Source organism: Hyperolius riggenbachi, chromosome 4, assembly GCF_040937935.1.
Source record: "Hyperolius riggenbachi isolate aHypRig1 chromosome 4, aHypRig1.pri, whole genome shotgun sequence".
Classification (NCBI taxonomy): Eukaryota; Metazoa; Chordata; class Amphibia; order Anura; family Hyperoliidae; genus Hyperolius; species Hyperolius riggenbachi.
The window spans coordinates 260,479,629-260,504,928 of NC_090649.1; the positions used below are offsets into that span (position 1 = coordinate 260,479,629).

Below are 25,300 nucleotides of genomic sequence, written 5' to 3' on the forward strand. Positions count from 1 at the left end.
TACTGAGTAAAAATATATTTAAAATAAACACGAGGTAACTTCAAATGAACATTACATAGTTACCTTGCCATCAGTTCCTTTCAGAAGCTCACCATTTTCTTCTGACAATAATCCCTTGGCATTTACCTTGTGTGCAGGAGTTTTAAGTATTGAATATATATTAGTCTTTGCATCTTTGTCTGGTGTGTGAGATTTTTTTTATTAGCTGGGGTAATGCTTACATCAGGAGTAGGGAACCTATGGCTCGGGAGCAGGGCCGAGGCAGAGGCTGAAGAGGCTCCAGCCTCAGGGCGCAGTGCAGGAGGGGGCGCACAATTCTGCTGTCATTCCCAATTGTGTTTGAAGCACAAAGAAATAAGAAAAGGGCGTACATAGCAGTGACTGCAAGCCAGATAACTAGAGATTAAGGTGTTGGGGATTTTGGGCCTCTTAGTCTAATAGCAATTATTGTGTGACGGCTGGGGTGGGAAGGATGGAGGGGTGCACTTTGCTGTCTCAGGCTTGGGTGCTGAAGGACCTTGTCTCGGCTCTGCTCGGGAGCCATATGTGGCTCTTATGGCTACATCTGGCTCACAGACAAATCAGTAGGGGTTGATTCACTAAGCTACACTGATCAAGCAGCGCAGCTTAGCGTAGCAGCGCAAGTAAAATTTTCAAAGTAGGCATGTTACCGCTGTAGCATGCACTACTAACTTACTCACGCTCCCCCCAAAACTAACAGCTGCTCCAATTGTCCCATCCTGGATCCTTGTCAGGTACAGTGACTTATTAGCTAGCTAATTGTACAAGCTGTTAGTCAGTATTTCTCCTGTCTGGCTTTTGGGGAAATTGCTGATGTTGCTGAAACCCAAGAGAAGCTGAAGACGTGTCTGACACTTCCGCTGCCCGGGGATCAACTGTGTACACATCACCATGGCAACAGGGACGTGAGCCCTCTGCTGTGCATGCACACTGTGCCAGTTTGAAACACATTATATGGCGCTCACAGAATTACATTTAAAATATGTAGTGTTTATGGCTCTCTCAGTCAAAAAGGTTCTGAACCCCTGGCCTACATGGACCTTCTTAGTATAAACTTTTTCTGACTTGCAGACGAGTTTTCCTGTCACTTTGAGTAGGGGAGGAGGCGCACAGGTCTACTGTATGCATGAGGGAGTTTCTCTTCACTCTGTTGGACCCTTGTTAAGCACTAGTCATTGTCTGGAAGTGGGAACATGCTAATAAGCGGGGATAGAGTTATGATGGCCACTAATGATCCAATCTTTTTCATCCAATTCTACCATTTCTATGTAATATAAGGGACTGCCTATATTATCCATTCAATATATTCACTCAATTTACCTTTACACTTCATAGTTTTGGTAAAATTGGATGAAATCGATTGGATCATTAGTGGCCACCATTAGTCTTTTTCTATATCTAAGCCACAGATGTCAAACTCAAGGCTCGCAGGCCGATTACAGCCTGCCTCACCATTTTATATGACCTGTGAGAGCTTTAAACGTTGATTGCAAGTAGTAAAAGAAAGGCAGAAAAGAAGAGAACCAACCTGTGCTAAATATATGATGACCACAAACATGCACCCTCCCCATGCTGTTCAAATACTGGTACACGAAAATGCTACAATTGGCGTGAATGTGCTATACGCATTTAAAATCGCTGTGACTTTCCCCTTCTCATCCATACCTCCAAAAGCTGTGAGCAACTGTTCTTTTTAGCAAAAAAGCTGTTAGCGGTTTGGTGCTGCCACCCCTATCATCCACCTGCCTAAGCATTGTACAATACATGTAGCTTCCAGTTTGTTGTAAGCATTTTCATAGAGTAAAGTAAAAGAGCACAGGTTGATACTCTCCATTTCCTCCTTTCTTTGACTGCAACTTACATCATGCTGTCTTCCTACTTAGAGTTGCAATCCAGTGACAGTGGCCACATCGAGCTATTGCTTCTAACATTTTAGGGGGCTCAATGGAGACTACCACATACTAAATCTCAACAAATACTTTAGCCTGCAATTTAGACTGTATTTTTTTGTATTTTGGCCCCTTATGTGATGAGTTTGACATTCCTGATCTAAGCAAAGTTGATAAGGTTTGATCTGGAAAGCACAGTCGTGATTAACAAAAAAGAAAACGACTTGTTTCAGAAATCTGAGTTTAGTTCATTATATATATGTACTTTGCAACAGCAACATGTACAAGGCCTTGCTCTGAGTATAATATAATAGCAAGCCTCGAAAATTACATTTAATATCTATGTATTTATAATTCATTGGTGTATTTTTTTTCTTTTTTTGCAGCTGTAATGCTTGCTTGTTCTTTCTGTAATTCGTAAGCGTGAAGATTCAGAGGAGCCAACTTAGACAATGCCTTCTGAGATATGCCTCAGGTAAATGTGCCTTGCACTTCTCTCGAAACTTTCAATGCTTGTCATCCTCATTTAGGCTGTACTTAACTGAAACCTCTTTCAGGTTAGTCAGGCAGATGTGAATTGAAAGCCTTGCCTGTTTTGCTTGGTTAAACATTACAGTACAGACTTTAGAAATGAGTTGGTTTTAAAATGTTTTTTATTTTTTTTCATTTCTCCATATAAAGAAGCATACATGCCTGTATACAGCCAGTAGATAGCGATACATTAAATGATCAGTGTTGATCAAAATTTCATGGATTTTTAAACGTTATTTTATTAAAACGGACAATTTTGAAATATTCTTTTCTTCTGCACTTCTTCATGCTTGACTGCTAAATGCTGTTCCACAGCTCCGACCATTGTTTGCTGCCTGCATTAATAAGCACCAGTGGGAATTCTCAGCATAAAATTCAAATAAACCTGATGGGGAAACTTGAGTTTTAAGTTCCTGCCAGGGTTTGTGTGAATTTGTCAAAAGAATGGACCAAATAGTCCATAGAAATGGACCAATGGGAAGCCTCAGCAGGAAATTCATATATGCTGATGCAGGAGCTTTTGTTTAGGTCTGGGCAGGTATTCTGCAATCAAGGAAGAAGGAATACAAATGAAAAGAAGAAGAAAAGAAGAGAAGAATGTTAAAATAATAGTTCAACTTATGACACTGAATTTAAATGATTTTTTAAAATATAATTTGTGTTTTTTTTTCATTTAAAAAAAAAAAAAATCCATTTGTCAATGTCCTTTTTTAACCATTATGGCAATTGGCTAATTTGTCAGAAATGACTCCTTTGAACCAATTACCTTTCTAAAGCAATCATGTGAATTTGCAAAATAAAATAATAGATACCTACTACAGAGGAGTAAGGCCTCTGGATCCTCCAGAAGCTTCTCTAATCTTTTGGCAGCCCACCAATGGTTGTTGGGACCCTCTTCTTTATGGCCGCGTGACCTTATTCAACAAGCCCTTGTTGAATAGGTTCAGAGTGTCCCAGCGCTGGAAAGGCGAGCTTGAGGAGGATAGGGGAAGCCTCTGTAAGTCCCCTCTACTGAGGTAGGTATCTATTTTGTTTTTCCAAAATTTGCTTTCAGGTATCCTTTTTAAGGAGGTGAGTAGATAGTACCACCAGACCCATGTGCCATTACCCTTATCTTCTCTTGTGGACTAGGGGTAAGAATGAGTCTCGAGTCCCTCAACATTGGGAGTACTGTGCTCTACAAGAGGGTTATATATGGCCACCCATTCCCCTTGCAATATGCATGTGGGTCGATATCTTTCAATGGCATTGTTCCCCTGGTCACCCAACCTGAATGTCTGGATGGGCTGGATAGGAAGTTAATAAGTCTCAGTTAATATATTGCACTTGCACTGGAGCTGCATTGGAGTTTGCAGGGATATTTTACATTTTAAGCTTTTTCCATGATGACAATTAAGAGCGGTGTTGATGTTCCAATTCAGTTTGTGAATATTGCAGCTAAACCTTTCTGTTCTCTTTATTTCTAAGTGTTTTATGTAAGTTACCCTGAGTGGGAGGGGCTTCTCATTTTGTATGATTTAATAATGTACATTTAAAATAGCATTAGCTATGCAAATAACTATGTAACCATAGTGCCACAAGGGGCAAAATGCTATCCATGATATCCCTTTGCTGGCCAAATAATTGATTTTGTCTGGCTTGTTCAGCTTTACTGAATCAGCTGGGGATCTGTTAATAGTACATAGTAATAATAATAATAATGCTAACATTTGTATAATGCTTTATTCCTTCCAGACTCAAAGTGCTTGAAAACTGCAGCCATGAAGGGCTGATCAATAGGCCACCCTGCAGTGTTAGAGAGTCTTGCCCAAGGACGCCTTACAGAATAGGTTCTGGCTTCAGCTAGTATTCAAACCCTGGCCTTCTTTGTCAAGGGCAGTGCTATTAACTGGTACACTATCCAGCCACATTTTGCCCCCAACATGCCTGTCTGATCCACACACACTCTCTCTCTCTCTCTCTCTCTCTCTCTCTCTCTCTCTCTCTCTCTCTCTCTCTCTCTCATTAGGAGCCTGTTCATTTCAAGAAGAGCTTGCATTCACTTCCAAAGAAGTCCCTCCCACTCAGGTGGCTGACCTTCACTCAAACTCCTACTAACCATTCTGGATATGTTTTAGAGGGGATTAGGATATTGTCCCACCCCCTCCATGGTCTGCCAAGTCACATGTTTAATCATCATGTGATTTGGACGAGCCAACCAGCATACAGGAGTGCATATCACAGCGATGCTTCGCTTTACATAATGGATCAGCTTTTTAGATGCTATTGTTTCTTTTTGTGGTCTGCTGTTATGAGCGGAGAGGCATAAAGTGACACAAGCATAATGAGGAAACGGGAATGTGCAGTGTTGTAAGGCATAAAGGTCTGGAGCTGTTACAGCTATACTGCTGTGCTCTGTTTAGATACATTCAGATATTTGGCAAACTACATAGATTCTTTGAGATTAGGTTTTATACAGAGATTTGACCTGCAGTTAAGATTCCTGCTGGCAACACATAACAGGGTTTCCCGATACAGTGTGACCAGCAGCCTGACCTGTATTGTCAGACCCAGCTGAGTAAGTGTAAGCTGGTCTATTCATTCATTTCTACAGGGTGTTAGAATGTTAACATAATATAAGTGGAACACTGTTATAACAGTTTACATAGTTGTGATGAGGAATGTATTGTTTCAATTACCGGTACGTGTCATCTAAATTAGAAACCTATTTCTAGAATATGTAAATTAAGATCTCAGTTGATATGAAGAGAAGAATACTTCAACGGAGCAAAATTCTGCACAAATTGTTGCTATTTCAGATTGTATCTTCTCTCAGTCATTTTGAAACAGAAAGTGCCACATTTGTCCTGTCACGCTCTCCTATCAGGACCAGAGTTGCAATGCATTTGGTAGTTCATGACACTTGTATATACAGTAGAAGCTTGTTTTCCACATAGCAAAAAAAGAGACCTGTCCTGATCCTGCTGATGCCAATTCAGAGATTCCTATTACAACACAATTAGAAATACAGTATGTGAGGTACTTCTCAAGAATATCAGTCTGGGGCAATACATGCCAGATTCGTGGTTCTCCTGGGGCATTAGAAATGCAGAGGCGTCTGAAGCCCCTATCATCAGCTCTTATCCTCCCACAAGCACCTGGTTACTTGCAACCACATGCAGGGACGGATCTAGACCAAGTTGCCCCAAGTTGCGCCTGGGGCAAGGTCAGGTTTTGGCGCCTAAACTGCCATTCCCCATCCACATTTTGCCGCCTTTTTAAGAATTTAACAAACTGCGCCTGGGGCAAGAGACCCGCTTGCTCCCCCCTAGATCCGTCCCTGACCACATGAAACCCATGGATGATACGGCACATATCAAACTGCCAGGCCACATCACTACAACTGCGGAGCTGCACTTGCTGGCATGGTAACTTTCTGTGAAATGCATATAATAATATTCGATAGTAGGCATTGGGGGCTTGTAAAAAAGGCTTTTCAGGCCTCAGTTTGAAGAAGACCATCAGCACTAATTTTATCATTTCTGGCTCTGTCCATTCATTACAGATGTTGCTATGGAAACCGCACTTTCAGTGTTTTTTGTCATTAAATTACCTTTTGGATGCTGAAAATGGTTTCCTTAGTCTATTCAGCTCTATTTACCTCATTTACTACAGGATTTTCACTTCAGGCTTTGAATTGTCATTAATATATCTACTGCATATAAAAGGTGCAGCTAAAATCTCGCCACATAAGTGCTAACATGCCAGCCTTCAAAATTACCACAAGCCTTAGGCAAGTAATGTTACCTGGACAGAGTAATACAATTTTTTTAATCATGAAATATGGTAGCTTCATGAAAGATCAATGCAGGAGAAATATAACATGAACATCAAAAGACCAGTTGATGAACACAGTCAGAATTCCAGAGCTCTTGCATTTTCCTTACTTCCTGGTGTGTGATGACCAGTGCCATCTCCTGAACACACAAGCTTAAGTTTAGTGCCAGGGCTGTAGAGAAACCTGGTTCACCATGTGCTTGCTGGGCAACCTGTAACTCTGGTTGTAGACAAAATTTCTGATCCCGTAAGATAAACATTTTAATGATTATCAGCTCCACTTTACAACTCAAGCTGAGCTGAACAGTTTATAGCTGGTCAAACTCTGTTAATGACCTGAGCCATTCCTTCTCCTCTCTACCCCCCTGGACTGCAAATCTTAAACAGAAAGATACGTTTTTTTTTCCCCCTAGAGAAATGCATGGCAGCCCCTTCTAAGCTAAATCTTGCATGCTGGCTCACTTTAAAGGTAGAAGTACTGCAGTAGAGTATTTGTACCGTGTTAGCCTAAAAAAGTGTTCGTAAAAAAATAAATCTGTGAAAGAATCATTCAGTAAAAAAAAATTGCCTTTTGATAGCTAAGCAACATGTATCTGATTACAGGAGAGCAGACTACTTAAAGCCTGGTACACACCATGCAATTTCCCATAAGAAAGACTGGTCAAATTGTTTATTTCTGACAGGTCCAATCTGATTTCTGATCGTTTTTCTAATTGACTTTGTATAGAAGTGATCAGAATATAGTTTCTATCCATCTATCTAATGGGAAATTGCATGGTGTGTACCAGGCATTAGGGACTCACTGCTATGACAGGAACAACAATCATTCATAGTTTTTCAGAGAGAAAACATACACACGTATACATGGGTCATTAAAATAGGCATTTCCTCCTGCAAACCAGTCAGGGTGTTGGACAGAATGCTATTGAGTGGGTGCTGGAGGAGAGGGGGAGATTGGTGGCAGCGGGCCTTGGGTGCTGAGAAGTAAAAATTTGGCCCTGTTGCCAATAACTCTCTTATAATACGTTCTGGTAATTCCCGGCCAAAGCTTGAGTATAAAATCACATACTTGCCTAAGAAGGGGGAAGCCTCTGGATCCTAATGAGGCTTCCCAAGGAGTCCTCTGGTCATCCATTGCTGCTTGTGGACACTTTAAAAGATTGGCAACAAGGACAAGGCTCCTCTTCAAGCAAGAACGCAGCCATCGTATTTGCGCAGCTGCAGCATGGACACACTCGTGTTAGAAGAGGCACATGGCCCCGATAAGCTGGCGGGTCCACAAGTGGCAATAGGGGGACCAGAGGAGGCCATGGGAAGCCTCATTAGCATCCAAAGGCTTTCCTCTCCTTAGGTAAGTATGTGTTTCTAAACCTGAGCTTCAGTTCAGGTTATCTTTAACCCCATCTGTCCTTGGCACTTTTGGTGACAACAGTGGCAGGAAAAGACAGGTGAGAGCCAAGTAAGTAACCATCAGAACAGGTTATGTGTATTGCATACTTCCCTGGTGCATTGCCTTCATAACAAGAGACCAGGTACAGCACTTTAAAAAAATTCAAAAAATATAATTATGTCAATAAGTTATGGGGGACATAATGGTCGTTTGAGGAACATACTAAGTGACCTAATAGCTAGTGTTACCATTTTGTCCCCCACTATGCCACCTAATTAGTGCCATCATCCTATCCCCCATGCCCCCTCCCAAGGAATGCTACCAGTATTAGTTCTCCCATTATGTCTGCCACTGTCCTCCATCATATCCCTTACTATGCCATGTTAAAATTGGCAAAAGTGGTGACCTTTCTATGCCTATTTGGCCATGGCAACACTGTTGGAGTTAGCCGTAGAGCTTGGGTCTCCTTCAGAAAGGCTTCAAGCAAGAACCACCACACTGGTTTTGCCGACGGGATGATGGGGTCTCGCAACAATAGCTATTTAGAGATGACTTACCGTGTTTCCCCTAAAGTAAGACATCCCCTGAGAATAAAACCTAGCAGGAATTTCAAGAATGCTTGGGATGTAAGACATCCGCCCTAGCTAGGCAGCAGCCCACATTACACCAGCAAGTCATGCTCAATACAAAGCCTGGATACAGGAGAGAAGCAGTATAATGTGAGTTCTACACAGTCCTATATATGTGTCAGTCAATTTGTGTTTTTGTTGGAGCCAGCCCTTCTGATCTGTTGTGTGATAAGCATCAGCAGCACTTCACATCTTCACAGGGGCGTAGCAATAGGGGGTGCAGCGGTAGCGACCGCATCGGGGCCCTTGAGCCAGAGGGGCCCCGAAGGGCCCTCCCTCAACTACTTTATTAGCTCTCTATTGGTCCTGTGCTCATAATAATCACTTCTATAGATACTTTGAATAATGGTAATCATTAACAAACTGTTTCCCATCCCTTTCTTGCACCTCTGACTCTGTAGTTGCCATTGGCAGGTTTTGGTGCACCGTATCAATTGTTATGTATAGAGTGCTTGGGGGGCCCCATTGTAAAACTTGCATCGGGGCCCACAGCTCCTTAGCTACGCCACTGCATCTTCACCTCTTCCCAGGACACACAGCTTATCCTATCATAGCTCTGGGGAGCCTGACAGAGTTCTCTGCCTGCAAGAAATAGACTCTTAATTACATGATCAGCAGAATTAATTTCTTGTAATTGATAGCCAATATCTGCAAACTACAATCTCTGTGTATGTTGCACATGGCATACAGTATGTGCATTTTGTATAGGAAAACTACCAGTGTTTGCCAAAAAATAAGACATCCTCTGAAAATAAGCCCTAGCACATCTTTTAGAGCAAAAATTAATATAAGACAGTGTCTTATTTTCGGGGAAACACGGTAATTCATTGTGCAATTGCCAAATTCTAAGTGTACCTAGCAATCCAGCAATGGCTTCCTGTGTTCTCCTCACCGCCACTGAATTGATCGTGTGAAAACGCACCCTCACATCATACAGCTTACATTGGTGATGAGGATAAAATTGTATATAAGAAGCAAATTAGTTCATTTTGTAACTACAAGTTTGCAAATGTCAGCTAAGGTAAGATTATAATAGAATTCTGAAGCTCCAAACACATTTACTGTAGTTAAGATGTAGATAATTTATATTTAACTGTTAATTGTTTCCTTGCATACATGTAATTAAGTTTTGAGCAGCATATTATCGGATCCATTTGTAAACTCATGGATGGTCTGAGATGCAGCACGGTTTCCACTTCTGCTTTAGCATTTGATTATTGTTCTTAAATATAATTTACATGCTGTCAGCTGATTTCATGGTTCATTTTAGAGAAGGTCAATAGGCAGATGTCATTCTTAATGTAAAAGTTCTGCTCCAATATAGCTTGCATATGCAGTAAAAGAGTCCTGTACCAAGTGAAAAATGCTATTGCTGGCTTCATTTTGAAAATGTGTTTTTGTTGTTTTTATTATTTTTAATATTATTATTGTCATTGATTCTTAAAGCACCAACATCTTCTATTATAAAATAATGAACATGCTTTTATTCATTTACTTTTTTTTATGCACTATGTGCATTGTGTTATGCCTTTGTTGTAGCACAGGTGTTATTCAATACAGATAGGGGTTGATGCACTAAGATGCAGTAATTTTGCCATGCGCAGACAGTGCATGGCAATATTACTGGTACTTCTGACAGCAGTGTACCAGAAGTTACACTGTCAGCGTGACTTGTAATACTTGAGAATTGCGAGTTTTGCTATGGTAATGCATGTTACTAATGAGCATTGCACTGTCTGCGCACAGCAATATTACTCCTGCTTAGTGCATCAACCCCATAATGTGAATATGCAGATTAAGTTCTCTCTGAATGGTATCTCCAACTATCAGAACATTACAAAGAGGTTAGGAACTGTGTAAATATAACATAGCGAGGAAAAAATGTGGGTTCTCAAATGGTGTGAGGACAAAATTGGTAGGATGTTTTTTTTTGTTTTTTTTTGCATTTTGTTTTATCAGCCACTAATTATGTTACTGGGGTTATTTGTGTGTAGGCTTATCTTTGAAATGAAGTTGCTGAGATCAACAGAGTAGCTTCCATCTTGTGGTAGCAATTAACCAAACCCATGGGAGTGATCTCCAGAAACAGTAAGCACAAACATTGTATCATTATTGCCCAAACTGGCCACATAAAATCAGACTGGAAAATTAGCCTTCTCTGCTGTTCTAAATTGTCCCTGCTTAGGGCTCTTTCACATTAGATCTTTTTTTTTTTCTGTGCTTTGTCAAAACTTTGTGTTAACCAAGGTAAAATGAAAGTCCATAGACTTTCATTTTACCTTTCACATCCGACGCTGCGTTTTGGTGCGTTGCAGTTCAACACACCCGGGAGCTTTTAATCGTCCGGAACCGGCGTTTTCCCATCTGGTGAATTAGTACTACCACTGCTAATTGGCGTTGCACCGCAACATTCTGACGACACGCGCAGGCTATTCAACTTGTGCAGGAGATCGGCTCCTGCACGTGTTTCCTAATGTGAAAGAAGCCTTATAAAAAAACGTTTATCTACCTTTAAGGCTTCTTTCACATTAGAAAACGCTGGCAAGAGCTGATCCCCTGCACGCATTGAATAGCCTGCGGCGTGTCGTCGGGATATTGCGGTGCAATGCTGATTAGCAGCGTTAGTTATAATTCACCCGACGGGAAAACGCCAGGTCTGGACGATTAAAAGCTCCTGGATGCGTTTGAACCGCAGCGCACCAAAACGAAGCATTAGATGTGAAAGGTAAAATGAAAGTGTATGGACTTTCATTTTACCTTGGTTAATGCAAAGTTTTGACTTTGCGTCAAAATGCAGGAAAAGATCTATGATGTGAAAGAGCCCTAAAGCTTAAAGGTCCCTGAAGGGACCCAAAAAGTAGTGATATAGGTATATCACTGTGTCCACTATTAGTCCTTGATACTCGCAGGTGCCTCGGTTATGCTGGCCTCAAAACAGGAAAGGGTGTTGCTGTAGGTAGCCGCAATTTGCTTTCAGGTAGCCCTGATTCCCGCTTTTTTATTGATGGCCTCTGGTGCCCAAATTTCACTTCATTGCCGCTAATCACGGCTTTTAGTGCTAGGCTCCAGGGGGTCCTTAGTTTTAGGCTCTACCTGCAGGGTTCTTTAGTGTTGGGCAACACGGGGGGGATTCGGTGGGCTTGGTTAGTGTTAGGCACCACCTAGAGAGTCCTTAGTGTTGGGGGGTTCTTTGTGTTAGACACCACCTGAGGGGCCCTTATTGTAAGGCACTACGTCACATTTACATAGTGTTAGACTGGCACCACCTGAGGGGTCCGTGGTGTTAGGCACCACCTGGGGGTCCTTAGTTTTAGGCTGCACCAGGAGGGATCGGTTAGTGTTAGGCATTAAGAGGGAGGGCTCTGTGTGAGAATAGGGCTAGGTTACAACATAGTAAAGTATCAGTAAATATTACCGATATTTTACTTTAGGAGAATATCGGTAATCTTTGCCGATATTTTACTAGCGGCTATCTCCGATGCTTTTTTTTTACCAGGTGCCTTTATTACGTTTACGTGTTGGCCTCCACTCCATGCATGTGTGGGGCTTCTGAGGTGTGCCTGCTCCCTTGGCTTGTGAGTATCAGGGCACCATAATGGTTGCATTGACATGTCTCCACTATTACATTTTAGGACCCTTCTGGGTCTTTAAGAGATACCTGAACTGAAAATAAACTTATGAGATAATTCATTGTATGTGTGGCACTAATGATATATTGAAAATTAGTAAAATAGAACATAGGCTCATATTTGTATTTTCAGCTTAAGGGCTAAATTGCTAAGACTTGAATTCTAAACAGCAGCCATTACAGTCTGATGTAAAATATACGGCACTAGTCTACTTTAGGTGACCCAGAAGGAAACCTAGGGAAATTCAGTTTACGTGATTTGGTGGACGTTACCCTCTTGAACTGCTACATTATCAGTAGGTTGTAGTAAACTACGCACACACTATTTTTGCCAATCACAACTCTTTGTGCTTTAGAGGGTACTGAGATTGGAGAACCGTGCCTTATGAGCATTCCTTATGGGTCCCCTAAAGTAGACTAGCATCAAATCTGCTTCATTTAAGTGCAAACCATTATGACTCTTTGAACTTTTAAGCACCAAAGTGTTATCAGCAGTGTTTTCACACTCTCATAAAAGTATTTTGCCTTCTGTAGAGTGGAATTTGACTGCCACATTTTCATAGATAAAAACATTAGATTTTTTTTAAATTTTGTAATGCAAGAAAATAGAAAGGTACCTTCAGGGCCCGTTTCCACTCTCGCGGAAACGGCCGCGAATCCGCAGAGTTTCCCCGCAGGCAAATCGCGCGGGGAAACTCTGCCATAGGGGATAACGGCGCCGCCGGCCGAATCGCTTGCAGTAGCGATTCAGCCGGAAACCCCCACAGAATTCGCGGCGGAGGCTGCGATTCCCATAGCCGTGCATGGCACGGCTGATGGGAATCGCCTGCGATCCCGCCCACCCGCTCAGTGCCGGCGTGCGTCTACGAGACGCACGCCGCACTAGTGGAAACGAGCCCTTAGACAAGTTATGTGTAGAACTAGTACACTATGCACACATGTTTATCTCTGCATGTCCGTTCAGGTACATTTTAAAGTGTATTTTTATTTTCTCAGTGCTTAATGATAGCTCTCAAACCCTTTCTTGTGTAAAAGCTCCATTTATGCTGGTGTGGCAACATACTCAAGAGGTTTTTAAGGATGTTGCATTTAAGGGTGTCTAAATAGATGCTGTATGCATCATTTGGGCACCAAAAAACAAAGTAGAAATGTGTGCAAACCCGGCCATACATCCTTACTGCACATGCACATCTATAGCGTTTTCAGGTGCTAAAACATCTGCTTAAGAAGCTGGAAAAGTGCTCCCAAATGTACAATAAAAGTACAATTAAAAGCCTGAATAAACACATACAAGCCATATGCTTTCCAGGTTTTTAAAAAATGTCCATCTACGTTAGGCCTAAGAAAGGTTGGTGCAAGAGATCTCTCCTTACAGTCCTACCTCCATAGCCATTTGCTCAAAGCTGGGCTGCGACGAGTGCTGCACATACCTAACACAGTTACTGCATTTTTGCGAGGATAGTCACATCATGCCTGTGCGCCTGACTGTCTTCATAAGTGTAGCTTAAAGGAACATTATCAAAGCTTTTGTTTTTCTTGAACTCCTTACCGCTTCCGGACCGCGTTGGTAGAAACCTACGTCCTGCAGGTGGCTGCGTGGCTCTGACAGGATGTAGATTTCACCTTCCCTGCCATTTGCTCCTGCCTGTCTTGACACTTTGCACCCGCCGCAGCTCTGTGAGCAGGTCAGGAGCCGCTTTCATTGGCTCCTAACCACGTGATCACTGTGAGCCAATCACATTGGCTTACATTGATAAACCGCATCAGGAGCCAATGAAAGCAACTCCTGACTGGCTGACAGTGCTCTGCTGCCATAGAGACAGCAGAGAGAAGGGCCTGCGGCGATGGAAGAGTTGTGACCTTGACATCGGCGGGGATTCGTCTGGGAGGTGCCATTTTCTGGTACCAGTGGTCTCTGGTTCTTAAGGGGCCAGAGACTGCTGATACACAATGGGTTAATGGTAATTGTTGTGAAAAATCTTTTCCCTACTTTCATACAAACTGCATCCCATGTAACTCCTAGGGGACACTGTTATGTGCTGAGGTCTGTTCATAGAGCTGCTGGCAGAATATTCCCCCTCCACTGCTGGAAGAAAGCTGTGGCAACAAGAGTGTTTCTCTACATTGTGCTGGAGATCCTACTAAAGATAATGTGTTGCAAGGAGCCTCGGTTGATCGTGTTTTTTACATAAGGCTGAAGTAAGGAGATAGAGACAGACATACAGTATGTTTTCAAGCCAGGCTAACAGCAGTGCCCCAGATTGGAATTCAAGGAAAAACAGAGAAAGGTTAACATATGTCTGTCTGCTCACTGCAGCCTCCTGTGGAAATGCAAGGATTACTGCAACACATAACGCACAAGTCCCCGCCTAGATCCCCAACCTGCAGAGGCATAGGTTTATGGGGCACCAGACAGGCAGCTCTGCGCTATATGCAGTACATGCAGAGAAGGAGTGCTCTTCACACTCGTTGCCGCACATTTCTTCCATCAGTGGAGGGGAAATCTTATAGACTCTGCTACACAGGAATCTGCACATAATTATGTCCTACTGCCGGACACTGACTGGAGTTTAATGGGACACTGTTTGTATGGTAAAGTAGGGGAACACTGAATAAAAATATGATTTTACTACAATTACCATAGAAGTGTCTCCTCCTTATAAAAGGGGTTCAGGAAAAACAAAAACTGTGATATTGTTCCTTTAACTTACTCATAACCTAACTGCTCTTTCTACACCCACATTAGTGGTACATAGCCAGCACTGTAATTATCAAAGCTAGTGCATATTTCTGAAGGCGATATGTAATATTTTTCATGTGCAGGGCTGCTATTAGAGTGCACAAGATCCTGCCGAATAACAAATGATGTGGGTTGCCTCAGCTACAGGGAGCCCTGTGATTTTTCTTTCCTGCAGAAGCCCCCTGTTATGCCATCACCCTATTCCTATTTCTCTTATTTTTATCTTGTTGATAACCAGAAAGTGGTAAAACAGAAGAAAGTACACGTGATTTGAACATTTTAAAGTTATGGTGCTTTTCAAGGTTGTTGTGTTTTTTGTTTTTTTTGTTTGGTTTTTAATGACCTGACTTTAATGCTACATGGTGTAATAGTCTTTATCTATTTTTTTTTTTAATTATATATGGTACATTTTATTAATATGACAACACACAATATATGACAGCAAAGAATATATTCTTTTTGTCTAGCAATACTGTATTTGTAATAATAATGTAAGTACTTCTTGTTTTTCAGTATTCAAGAAATGCTAACAGGTCAGAGGCATTGCCATTCCATGTCACATAAAGATGCTGTTTTGTCTGCATTAAACCAACAAAGAAATGATGGAATGCTTTGTGATGTCACACTAGTTGCTGAAGAACAGAAATTCCACGCTCACAAGGCTGTGCTAGCAGCATGTAGTGATTACTTCCGGGTGAGTCTTTGCAGCTTTTGGTCTAAAGGTCAGAGGTTCTTGTCATTCAGGAAGCAAAACTATATTTTTCCTTCAGTGCTCTTAGGCCTTGTTCACACTTGCAAACACAGATGGCAGTGCGATCGGAAAACACAATGTACGTAATCTGTGTTGTCTTGCGTTGCTGATCCCATTCACTAGAGTGAATGGGTCATGGTTGTGTTAGGCCGAAAATCCGTGCAGTGGTGCAATATCACATCACACTGCTGCACAGTGCATGAAGTCTGAATGTCATACAGTGCAGTGTATAGACTTCTGATGTTCATGCGTGTCGCACACCATACGCATTGCCGAAATGTGCGCAGCAACGTACATAGTGTGTTAATAAGGACTTATTCCTGGCCAACCCACTCAATGTCTCATGGCATCATTTATTGCTGGGTACACACCACTGACTGATGAGTTTCTTGTTGCTCAGTGGCATTTTCTGGTTTCTATACTTATAAGGACACAGAAAAAAAACTCCAAACCAGTAAGGAAAGACTTAAAGATGAACTATCAAAGAAACTGTCCTTCTGTAAACCCCACATACCTATAGAGCATCAACAATAACTTACTTTCGCCATCTCTTGGAACCTTTTGGCTAGACTGTGCTGATGGGAAGCTGTGCCACTCTGCTTCCCCTTTCTTAGTATTGATTTTTTTTAACTAAACATGTAAAAAGAATAAACACACAGCCAGAAAACATTTTATCTTGCAAAATGTATAGTAAATAGAGGTTTCACGTCCCATATATACAATTGCCAGATCCACCTACTGGCAGAAGATATTTAGCAAAATAATAGGAAAAAAAAATAACTCACCCACTTTGGGATAATGCCAAGAAAAGTAGCAAGATGTATTACATTTTTCACAAAATGACTCCTTTTCTAGTAAGATCACTATAACAAAGTATTACCAAATCACCCACCCTTGAAATCCAAGGGTCTGCAACTGGTATACACCCACCACCACCAAATGTAAAGCGCTCTTCCTACATATGGAAAAAGTATACACAGTGACTAATAATAATTGCATGTTTAATAATTTTCATCAGCTGCGCCATAGATTGTATACACATTGTTTAACCACTTAAGGACTGCAGTGTTAAACCCCCCCCCCCATTACCCCCCCCGTGACCAGGCATTTTTTCACTAAATAGGCCACTGCAGCTTTAAAGGGACTCCGAGCAGTGCAGAAACTATGGAAAGATGCATATCATTTTAAAGCTCTCTTTCTCCTCTTTCCAATGATATATAAACCGGCGTAGGGTGACGATTTAGGTGTCGCCAGAAAGAGGAGAAAGAGAGCTTTAAAATGATATCCATCTTTCCATAGTTACTTGTATTACACAGGACGACACTTTCCCCAGTGTCAGCAGCTCCATTCAGCAGAATGAAGCTGCTGACTTTAGGAAAAAGTCGTCCTGTGTAATACAATGTAACTATGGAAAGATGGATATCATTTTAAAGCTCTTTCTCCTCTTTCCAATGATATATAAACTGTCGCCCTACGCCTGTTAGTTTTCGCTATTTTCGCGATTGAAATTGCCGCGGCCGCGATTTCAATCGCAAAAATAGAGAAAACTAAAAGGTGTAGGGCGACGATTTTGGTGTCGCCAGAAAGAGGAGAAAGAGAGCTTTAAAATGATATCCATCTTTCCATAGTTACTTGTATTACACAGGACGACACTTTCCCTAGTGTCAGCAGCTCCATTCAGCAGAATGAAGCTGCTAACTTTAGGAAAAAGTCGTCCTGTGTAATACAATGTAACTATGGAAAGATGGATATCATTTTAAAGCTCTCTTTCTCCTCTTTCCAATGATATATAAACTGTCGCCCTACGCCTGTTAGTTTTCGCTATTTTCGCGATTGAAATTGCCGCGGCCGCGATTTCAATCACAAAAATAGAGAAAACTAAAAGGTGTAGGGCGACGATTTTGGTGTCGCCAGAAAGAGGAGAAAGAGAGCTTTAAAATGATATCCATCTTTCCATAGTTACTTGTATTACACAGGACGACACTTTCCCCAGTGTCAGCAGCTCTATTCAGCAGAATGGAGCTGCTGAATTTAGGAAAAAGTCGTCCTGTGTAATACAATGTAACTATGGAAAGATGGATATCATTTTCAAGCTCTCTTTCTCCCCTTTCTGACGACACCTAAATCGTCGCCCTACGCCTTTTAGTTTTCTCTATTTTCGCGATTGAAATCGCGGCCGCGGCAAAAATAGCGAAAACTAAAAGGCGTAGGGCGGCGGTTTATATATCATTGGAAAGAGGAGAAAGAGAGCTTTAAAATGATATGCATCTGTCCATAGTTTCTGCACTGCTCGGAGTCCCTTTAAGGCCATGCAGCGGGGCCGCACAACTCTGCACACAAGTGATTCCTAAACCCCCCCCCCCCCCTTTTCTCCTCACCAAGAGACTTCTCTGTTGGTTGGGTTAGATTGCCCTCAGGTGTGTTTATTTATTTTAAGGAAATATTTATTCATTTATTTTTTATTACATTTTGCTATTTTTTATTTTTTATTATTTTAAAAGCGGAATATAACCCTGCATTTCAACTTTGCTCTAAAACATTATTTACAGTATATTATATGCAACCAGCATTTTTTTTTTTTACTAGACCAGCATTGTAAGGGTTACACAGTGCTTTAAAGTTCCTGGAGATTTCTGTAGACGCATCCGAAGCTGACATAGATACATTTTGTTTACATAAATGTATCCAAGTGTTGAATGTGACTCATCTCTCTGACTGAGAAGGCGTTGGAGGACAGCCAAATAGTGTGTAACATTTCTCAATAGATACATATAACTAAATAGAATGTAACAATCTGAACTTCTGCATATCTCTCCACGGAACTTTAAACCTCTGTGTTTAACCCTTCCAATGCTGCTCTAGTAAAAAAAAATGCTTTTTGCATATAATATGCTGTAAATAATGTTTTAGAGCAAAGTTGAAATGCAGGGTTATATTCCGCTTTAATTACCCTCCCTCCGTCCCCTGTCTGCCTATCACAGCAGATCACTCCTGTGTCCCCCATCGGGAAAGCCGTGCATCGGGACAGCCATGTCACATGGCTGTCCCCAGTACAGCACTGCCTTAGATTGCAGCGCTGTACATAGGTATTAGACGGTGGTTTCGCTGTCTAACGGTCTCCAAGCGGCGATTGCCGCTGGGAGACTGGAGACTGTCATTAGAGCGCTCCTGAAATGCCTATTCCCAGCCGTTCACACCAATCTGCATGGATCGGTCATGGGGCTGCCGCACTGCTCACGCCAATTGGCGTGGAGCAGTCAGCAAGAGGTTGAAGAGAATCTGAAGTGAAAATAAACTTATGATATAATGAATTGTATGTGTAGTACAGCTAAGAAATAGAACATAGAAAATAGTAGCAAAGAACAGAGTCTCATAGTGCAGGAAGAGTTAAAGAGGACCCAAACCAAACATTTTTTTTTATTCAAAATATTTAGTTGCACCATTCTGACACATACAAAGATAAATAAACACTCCTTCAAGCCTATAAGCATTTCAGTGCAAACTTTTCACCCTTCTCTTTGCATAACTAGGGTTATACAGGAGGCAGCCATTAGCAATTGCTCCTTTGCCGGACACCACCTACTCCAGCATTTTGCCGGATTCTGTCGCGGCAATATGAAAGGAAGGGAGGGACTCCTCCAATAAATGTAAAATATTTTATATTTGTCATCATGCAGCTGAAAAAATGTCGCTGTTTATTATTATAATTTAGAAAATAGATTTTATTCCTGAAATCTTGTATTTTTAATTTGGGTCCACTTTAACCTGCTGGGCGGTCTGGACGAGCTCAGCTCGTCCAGTACCGCCGGAGCCTGCCGCTCAGGCCCTGCTGGGCCGATTTGGCTCAAATAAAGTGCAGCACACGCAGCCGGCACTTTGCCAGCCGCGTGTGCTGCCTGATCGCCGCCGCTCTGCGGCGATCCGCCGCGAGCAGCGGCGAAAGAGGGTCCCCCCAGCCGCCTGAGCCCAGCGTAGCCGGAACAAAAAGTTCCGGCCAGCGCTAAGGGCTGGATCGGAGGCGGCTGACGTCAGGACGTCGGCTGACGTCGATGACGTCACTCCGCTCGTCGCTATGGCGACGATATAAGCAAAACAAGGAAGGCCGCTCATTGCGGCCTTCCTTGTTTATTCTGGGCGCCGGAGGCGATCGGAAGAACGCCTCCGGAGCGCCCTCTAGTGGGCTTTCATGCAGCCAACTTTCAGTTGGCTGCATGAAATAGTTTTTTTTTTATTCAAAAAAAACCCTCCCGCAGCCTGCCTGGCGATCTTAATAGAACGCCAGGCAGGTTAAGAAACTTCAGTTATCTATTCAAAAGAGCTTCTTTGAGCTTCCCTGACCATATTTTTCCTGTATTATTCTTCTGTAAGTTTTGATTCTATTCATTTCCCAAGTCTTCAATAAGATCTCTTTAATAGGCGCATGAAGTAAATTGTCAGACAGCATAGCTTACCTTCATTTGCTATTTCTGTAACTTTGTAAGATATGTTCTGCTCTATAAAGCAGTTGTGAGAGTGATTGGGAACGGCAGACCCACAAAAACAGTGATGCGGTAACAATGAAGTGGGTATTAGTTTTATTTGTTTGGAGCTTTTTATAGTTATTTACTAGAGGACCTAAGACCATTTAAAAACGGGCTCTAGGTCTGTCCCACATGTCAGTGCGCATGCACGCGTCGCCGCGCACTCTCGCCTCCCACACCAACAACCGCCTGCCCTGTCCGCGTCCTCCTCCTGTCCCAACACATGTGTAGTAGCGCAAAACCACGGACACATAGACAGGAGGAGGATGACGCAGGGACACTATGGGTTTTATTATATAATGGAGGATAATGGAGTCTGTAAACTGTCAGATTTTCATGAATATTAGTGTGTCTCACATAACTCCTCTGCTTTGCTATGTAAGCAGTGTCGATTTATTGATATGCGGTTTGTTCATGTCATACTGTTAACCTACATGGACAGCTATGAACTTGGCTTACTAGTATATTTATTTATTGTAGTATTTTTCTAAAACCAAACTATAAACACAGTGATCGCACAACTCAATACAATGTAAGAAAATGAAAATAACTTATACTCTAAAGTGGAAAGCAGTTTTTATGATTGCCTTTGCTTATTTGCATGTTTATGACAGTGATGAGCGAAAATGCAAATATTCTTTTCGCCGAATTTTCGCGAAAATAAGTACTATTTTCGTTTCGAAAGGCGAAAATTCGAATCACCAAATTTGCAGGGTATATTAAGGAGATATGTGGGTACAAGAGGAAAAAGAAATTTTTCAAAAAGACCTTATAGTTTTTGAGAAAATCGACTTTAAAGTTTCAAAGGAAAAAAGTATACATTTAAATGCAGTAAATGACAGTTACTGTAGCAAACCTAGCAGTAGTGTAAATTTACTAATATCAAAAGAAAGGGCCAAGTGTAAGTGCCATGGGCTAAGTGTCAAGTGCAAACTGCCAAGTGCAAAGGGCCGAGTGCCAAGTGCAAAGGGCCAAGTGCCAAGTGCAAAGGGCCAAGTGCCAAGAACAAGTGCAAAGTGCAAACGGCCAAGTGCAAGTGCAAAGGGCCAAGTGCAAAGAGCCCTTGGCTCTTGGCCCTTTGCCTTTGCACTTGGCCCTTTTCATTTGACACTTGGCCCTTTGCACTTGCACTTGGCCCTTTGCACTTGGCCCTTTGCCTTTGCACTTTGCCTTTGCACTTGGCCCTTTGCACTTGCAATTGGCCCTTTGCCTTTGCACTTGGCCCTTTGTACTTGGCCCTTTGCACGTGCAATTGGCCCTTTGCACTTGGGCCTTTGCACTTGGCCCTTTGCACTTGGGCCTTTGCCTATGCACTTGGCCCTTTGCACTTGGCCCTTTGCACTTGGCCCTTGGCCCTTTGCACTTGGCCCTTGCACTTGGCCCTTTGCACTTGGCAGTTTGCACTTGGCACTTGGCCCTTTCTTTTGATATTAGTAATTTTACACTACCTCTAGGTTTGCTTAAAGGGATACTGTAAGGGGGGGGAGGGGGGGAGGGGGAAAATGAGTTGAAGTTACCTGGGGCTTCTAATGGTCCCCCGCAGGCATCCTGTGCCCGCGCAGCCACTCCCCAATGCTCCGGCCCTGCCTCCAGTTCACTTCTGGAATTTCAGACTTTAAAGTCTGAAAACCACTGCGCCTGCGTTGCCATGTCCTCGCTTCCCCTGATGTCACCAGGAGCACACGGCGCAAGCACAGACCATACTGGGCCTGCGCAGTATGCTCCTGGTACCATCAGCGGGAGTGAGGACATGGCAACGCAGGCGCAGTGGTTTTCAGACTTTAAAGTCTGAAATTCCAGAAGTGAACCAGAGGCGGGGCCGGAGCATTGGGGAGTGGCTGCGTGGGCACAGGATGTCTGTGGGGGACCATTAGAACCCCCGGGTAACTTCAACTCATTTTACCCCAACCCCCTCCAACAGTATCCCTTTAAGTAACTGTCATTTACTGCATTTAAATGTATACTTTTTTCCTTTGAAACTTTAAAATCGATTTTCTCAAAAACTATAAGGTCTTTTTGAAAAATTTCTTTTTCCTCTTGTACCCACATATCTCTTTAATATACCCTGCAAATTTGGTGATTCTAGCTTTTAAGGGGGCTTAGATATTCAACGCGAAAAAAACGGACTTTAGGCGAAAATTAATGCGAAAATATTAATGCGAAATTTCGCCCTTTGAAGCGAAAATAGTAGTTATTTTCGCGAAAATTCGGCGAACTCGAAAATGGGATTTTCGATGCGAAAATGGCTTTGGCGAAAATTCGCAAGCAACACTGGTTTATGATGATATACAGTATGTTATTATTAAACTGTACAAAAAAAAAAAACAATCAAAGGTGAACACATTTTTTATAATGATATACAAACGTAATCATATTAATTTGGTGGAACAGGTAGTGTTAATTCATATTTTAAAATGCTAATAGTGTAGTGCACTCCAGTGACCAATGAAGTATTGGCGATATTCCTAGTTGTGTAAAAGTTTGTATGCCACCATTAAAACTGTAAAAGGGTACAAACAAATTATGATATGGTGCGGACAGTTCTAGTGCAAACCTAAAACAAATTTGATTCATTGATGGAAGACCAATTCAGTTGACCAAAAAGATGTCAAAAGGCAATTCCTTCTTGTTGATAGATTGAGGCCTCGAATATACATCTGTGGAGAGCTTCTTATGTGAATGATGCAAGAAAAACTATTTCACAGGCACTTATTTATTTACAGCACTGTGCTTACCAGCGCTGTACCAAATCGTACCAAGCTGTGAAAATGTGGCCCATGAATGTAATCAAAAGCCAACAAATATAATTTTCTTTCTTATGTAGCCCTGATAGCAAACCAAAACTCCCTAACACCCATGTGTTTTTCACATTTTGTCAGTATGTGCAGGAACCAAATCCATCGAAGGCTTGCTATTAGCCGAAAGCTTACTGTTCATTCAACTCAAGTTAGCCAATAAATGGTATCATTCTGATTCAAAACGTCTTGCTTTTACTGATGACTAACACAGTACAACACTCTTCTACCCTAAAAAACCTAACGCCTCTTGGGTATGTTGCCACACCAGCATGGATGGTTACTGCTAGCTACTCAGCTGGTGCCTGACTTATTCCCCAACCTAGTGCTTATCTTTAATGCGCCCTTCCTAGTGCCTAGTTTTAATGGTCCATCCGGATGCCTGAAAATAAACCTGGGCAATACAAATCCGGCATGTGCTAATAAAATACATATTCAAGGATTATCTTTGTGAAAGTACATGACATTATCTTTTGTTCTAGTGTACTGGTCTAAGGCTCTTTTTTTTTTTTTACATGGGAGACCAGGGTCAACTCCTGGCTGAGGTCAGTACCTATTCAGTAAGAAGTCCTTGGGCAAAACTGCCTAAGTCTGCAGGGTGACCCCTGGAGTGCGCCCTTAGTGTGGCTGCAGCTCTTGACCGCTTAGAGTCCAACAAGAGAAAAGGGCTATACAAATATTATTATTATTACTATATTATTATAACAATGGCCTGGAGAAATCTATCCAAACTAATAGTGTACCTAAGCGCTTCAGGATAAAGTTTCTTTCCTTTGATCATTTAGACCTGCCTGTTTGGTCCTTTAACCACTTTACCCCCGCCCGTACGAATTTCTCCATCCCTTTTTTCATCCTTTAACCCCCAGGGACGGAGAAATCCGTACTTTCCGCGCTCCCGCCGCTGCCCGCGCTCCCGCTCGTAAACACGCCGCCGCCCGCTCGCCCGGAGATCAATGAACGGGAAAATCCATTCCCGTTCGTTGATCTAAGCCCCGCAATGATCCGCTGCTCTCCGATGAGCAGCGCGATCATTGTGAAAAGTAAACACTTACCCAGCCTCCAAGTACTTCCTCCAAGCTTCCGGAAGGATGCTTGGAGGTCGCTTTAAAACAAAAAGTTACTGTGGCCATCTTGTGGCCAAATAGTAAAACTACACCCTACACATTTTTCACATATAAATAAATTACTTTTACACAAAAAATTAACTTATTACCTCCCACACTCCCAATTTTTTTTTTTTTTGTAATTAAAAAAAAAAATAAAAAAATGTACAATAAAAAAAAAATACATAAATAGTTACCTTAGGGACTGAACTTTTTAAATATTTGTCAGGAGCGTACAACACTTTTACTTTATAAACTATGGGCTTGTAATTAGGGATGGACGCAAAACTGAAAAAAATGCACCTTTATTTCCAAACATTGTGATAGGGACATAATTTAAACGTTTTTATAACCGGGACAAAAGGGCAAATACATTTCATGGGTTTTAATTACAGTAGCATGCATTATTTAAAAACTATAATGACCGAAAACTGAAAAATAATTAATTTTTTCCCCCACATTTTTCCTATTTTCCCATTAAAACACATTTAGAATAAAATAATTCTTGGCATAATGTCCCACCTAAAGAAAGCCTAATTGGTGGTGGAAAAAACAAGATATAGATCGTTTAATTGTGATAAGTAATGATAAAGTTATAGACGAATGAATGGAAGGAGCGCTGAAAGGTGAAAATTGCTCTGGTGGTCAGAGGGTAAACCCCCTCAGTGGTGAAGTGGTTAATGTTATAGGTGCATTTATTGACGAAAAGGGATGCTGATCTCACATTGCCATTATTATATCTGTTCTGATGTTAAGATAATTCAGACATGCAGTTTTCATAGTGAGTATTCTCTGATTATGTATTTTATCATCATGTAATCACTCATCTGAGCTTCCAGCTCACTGCTTTAACTAAAATAGTATTGTGTTGAGGTACACTGTGTAATCGTAGTGCAGCGGCTTGGGTGCGGTGAGTGGTCTGGCCCCATTTACATGGACGCTGTGTAATATCATTGAAATGTTAAGGAGCTCCACTTCTTTGAATAGAGTGGCTTTTATGAAGAATTGAATGGGTGCTGGAACAACTGAAACGTTTTGATAGTGTAACACATAACACATAACTTTCTTTATAGTTCATGATTTCAGAAAAGGGATAGATAGCAATAACAATATTCATGTTTACATACACAGTCACCTTACTAAAGTAGTATCTATTATCACTGTAGTATCACTGTGTTTGTGTGTGTTTGTGTAGTATTACTATGTTGATGGAGAATTAATTACTATGGTTCTGGAGAATTATTTTTTTTTACGGATTCTTACAAAGCAGCCAGTCTATGCAAGGCTAAGTGAGATGAGCAAAGTTACTTGTTTGAATGTTTCCGTTTTAAGTTTTTACGCAGTTTTCTTTTTTTTTTTAGGCAATGTTTAGTCTTTGCATGGTGGAAAGTGAAGCTGATGAAGTTAACCTGCATGGTGTCACCAGCCTTGGACTGAAACAGGCTCTAGATTTTGCCTATACTGGTCAGGTACTGTACACAGGATCA

At 41.7% G+C, this 25,300-nt stretch overlaps 1 protein-coding gene across 17 annotated transcripts in view; it reads left to right on the forward strand.

The window, feature by feature from the left end:
* Window positions 1-25,300, forward strand: part of KLHL32 (kelch like family member 32) — a 494,024-nt gene that overhangs the window by 293,512 nt on the left and 175,212 nt on the right. For 16 of the 17 annotated variants that reach the window (XR_011019321.1, XM_068231202.1, XM_068231188.1 and 13 more), the window contains 3 exons: window positions 2,297-2,385; window positions 15,158-15,338; window positions 25,175-25,282. Coding sequence is in view for 16 of the 17 variants with exons in the window: in XM_068231202.1 (XP_068087303.1) it covers window positions 2,363-2,385; window positions 15,158-15,338; window positions 25,175-25,282 (312 nt within the window). In the remaining variant the exon portion in view is untranslated. Of the gene's footprint in view, window positions 1-2,296; window positions 2,386-10,270; window positions 10,365-15,157; window positions 15,339-25,174; window positions 25,283-25,300 lie in introns of all 17 variants that reach the window. The other variant, XM_068231199.1, reaches the window with a different exon arrangement.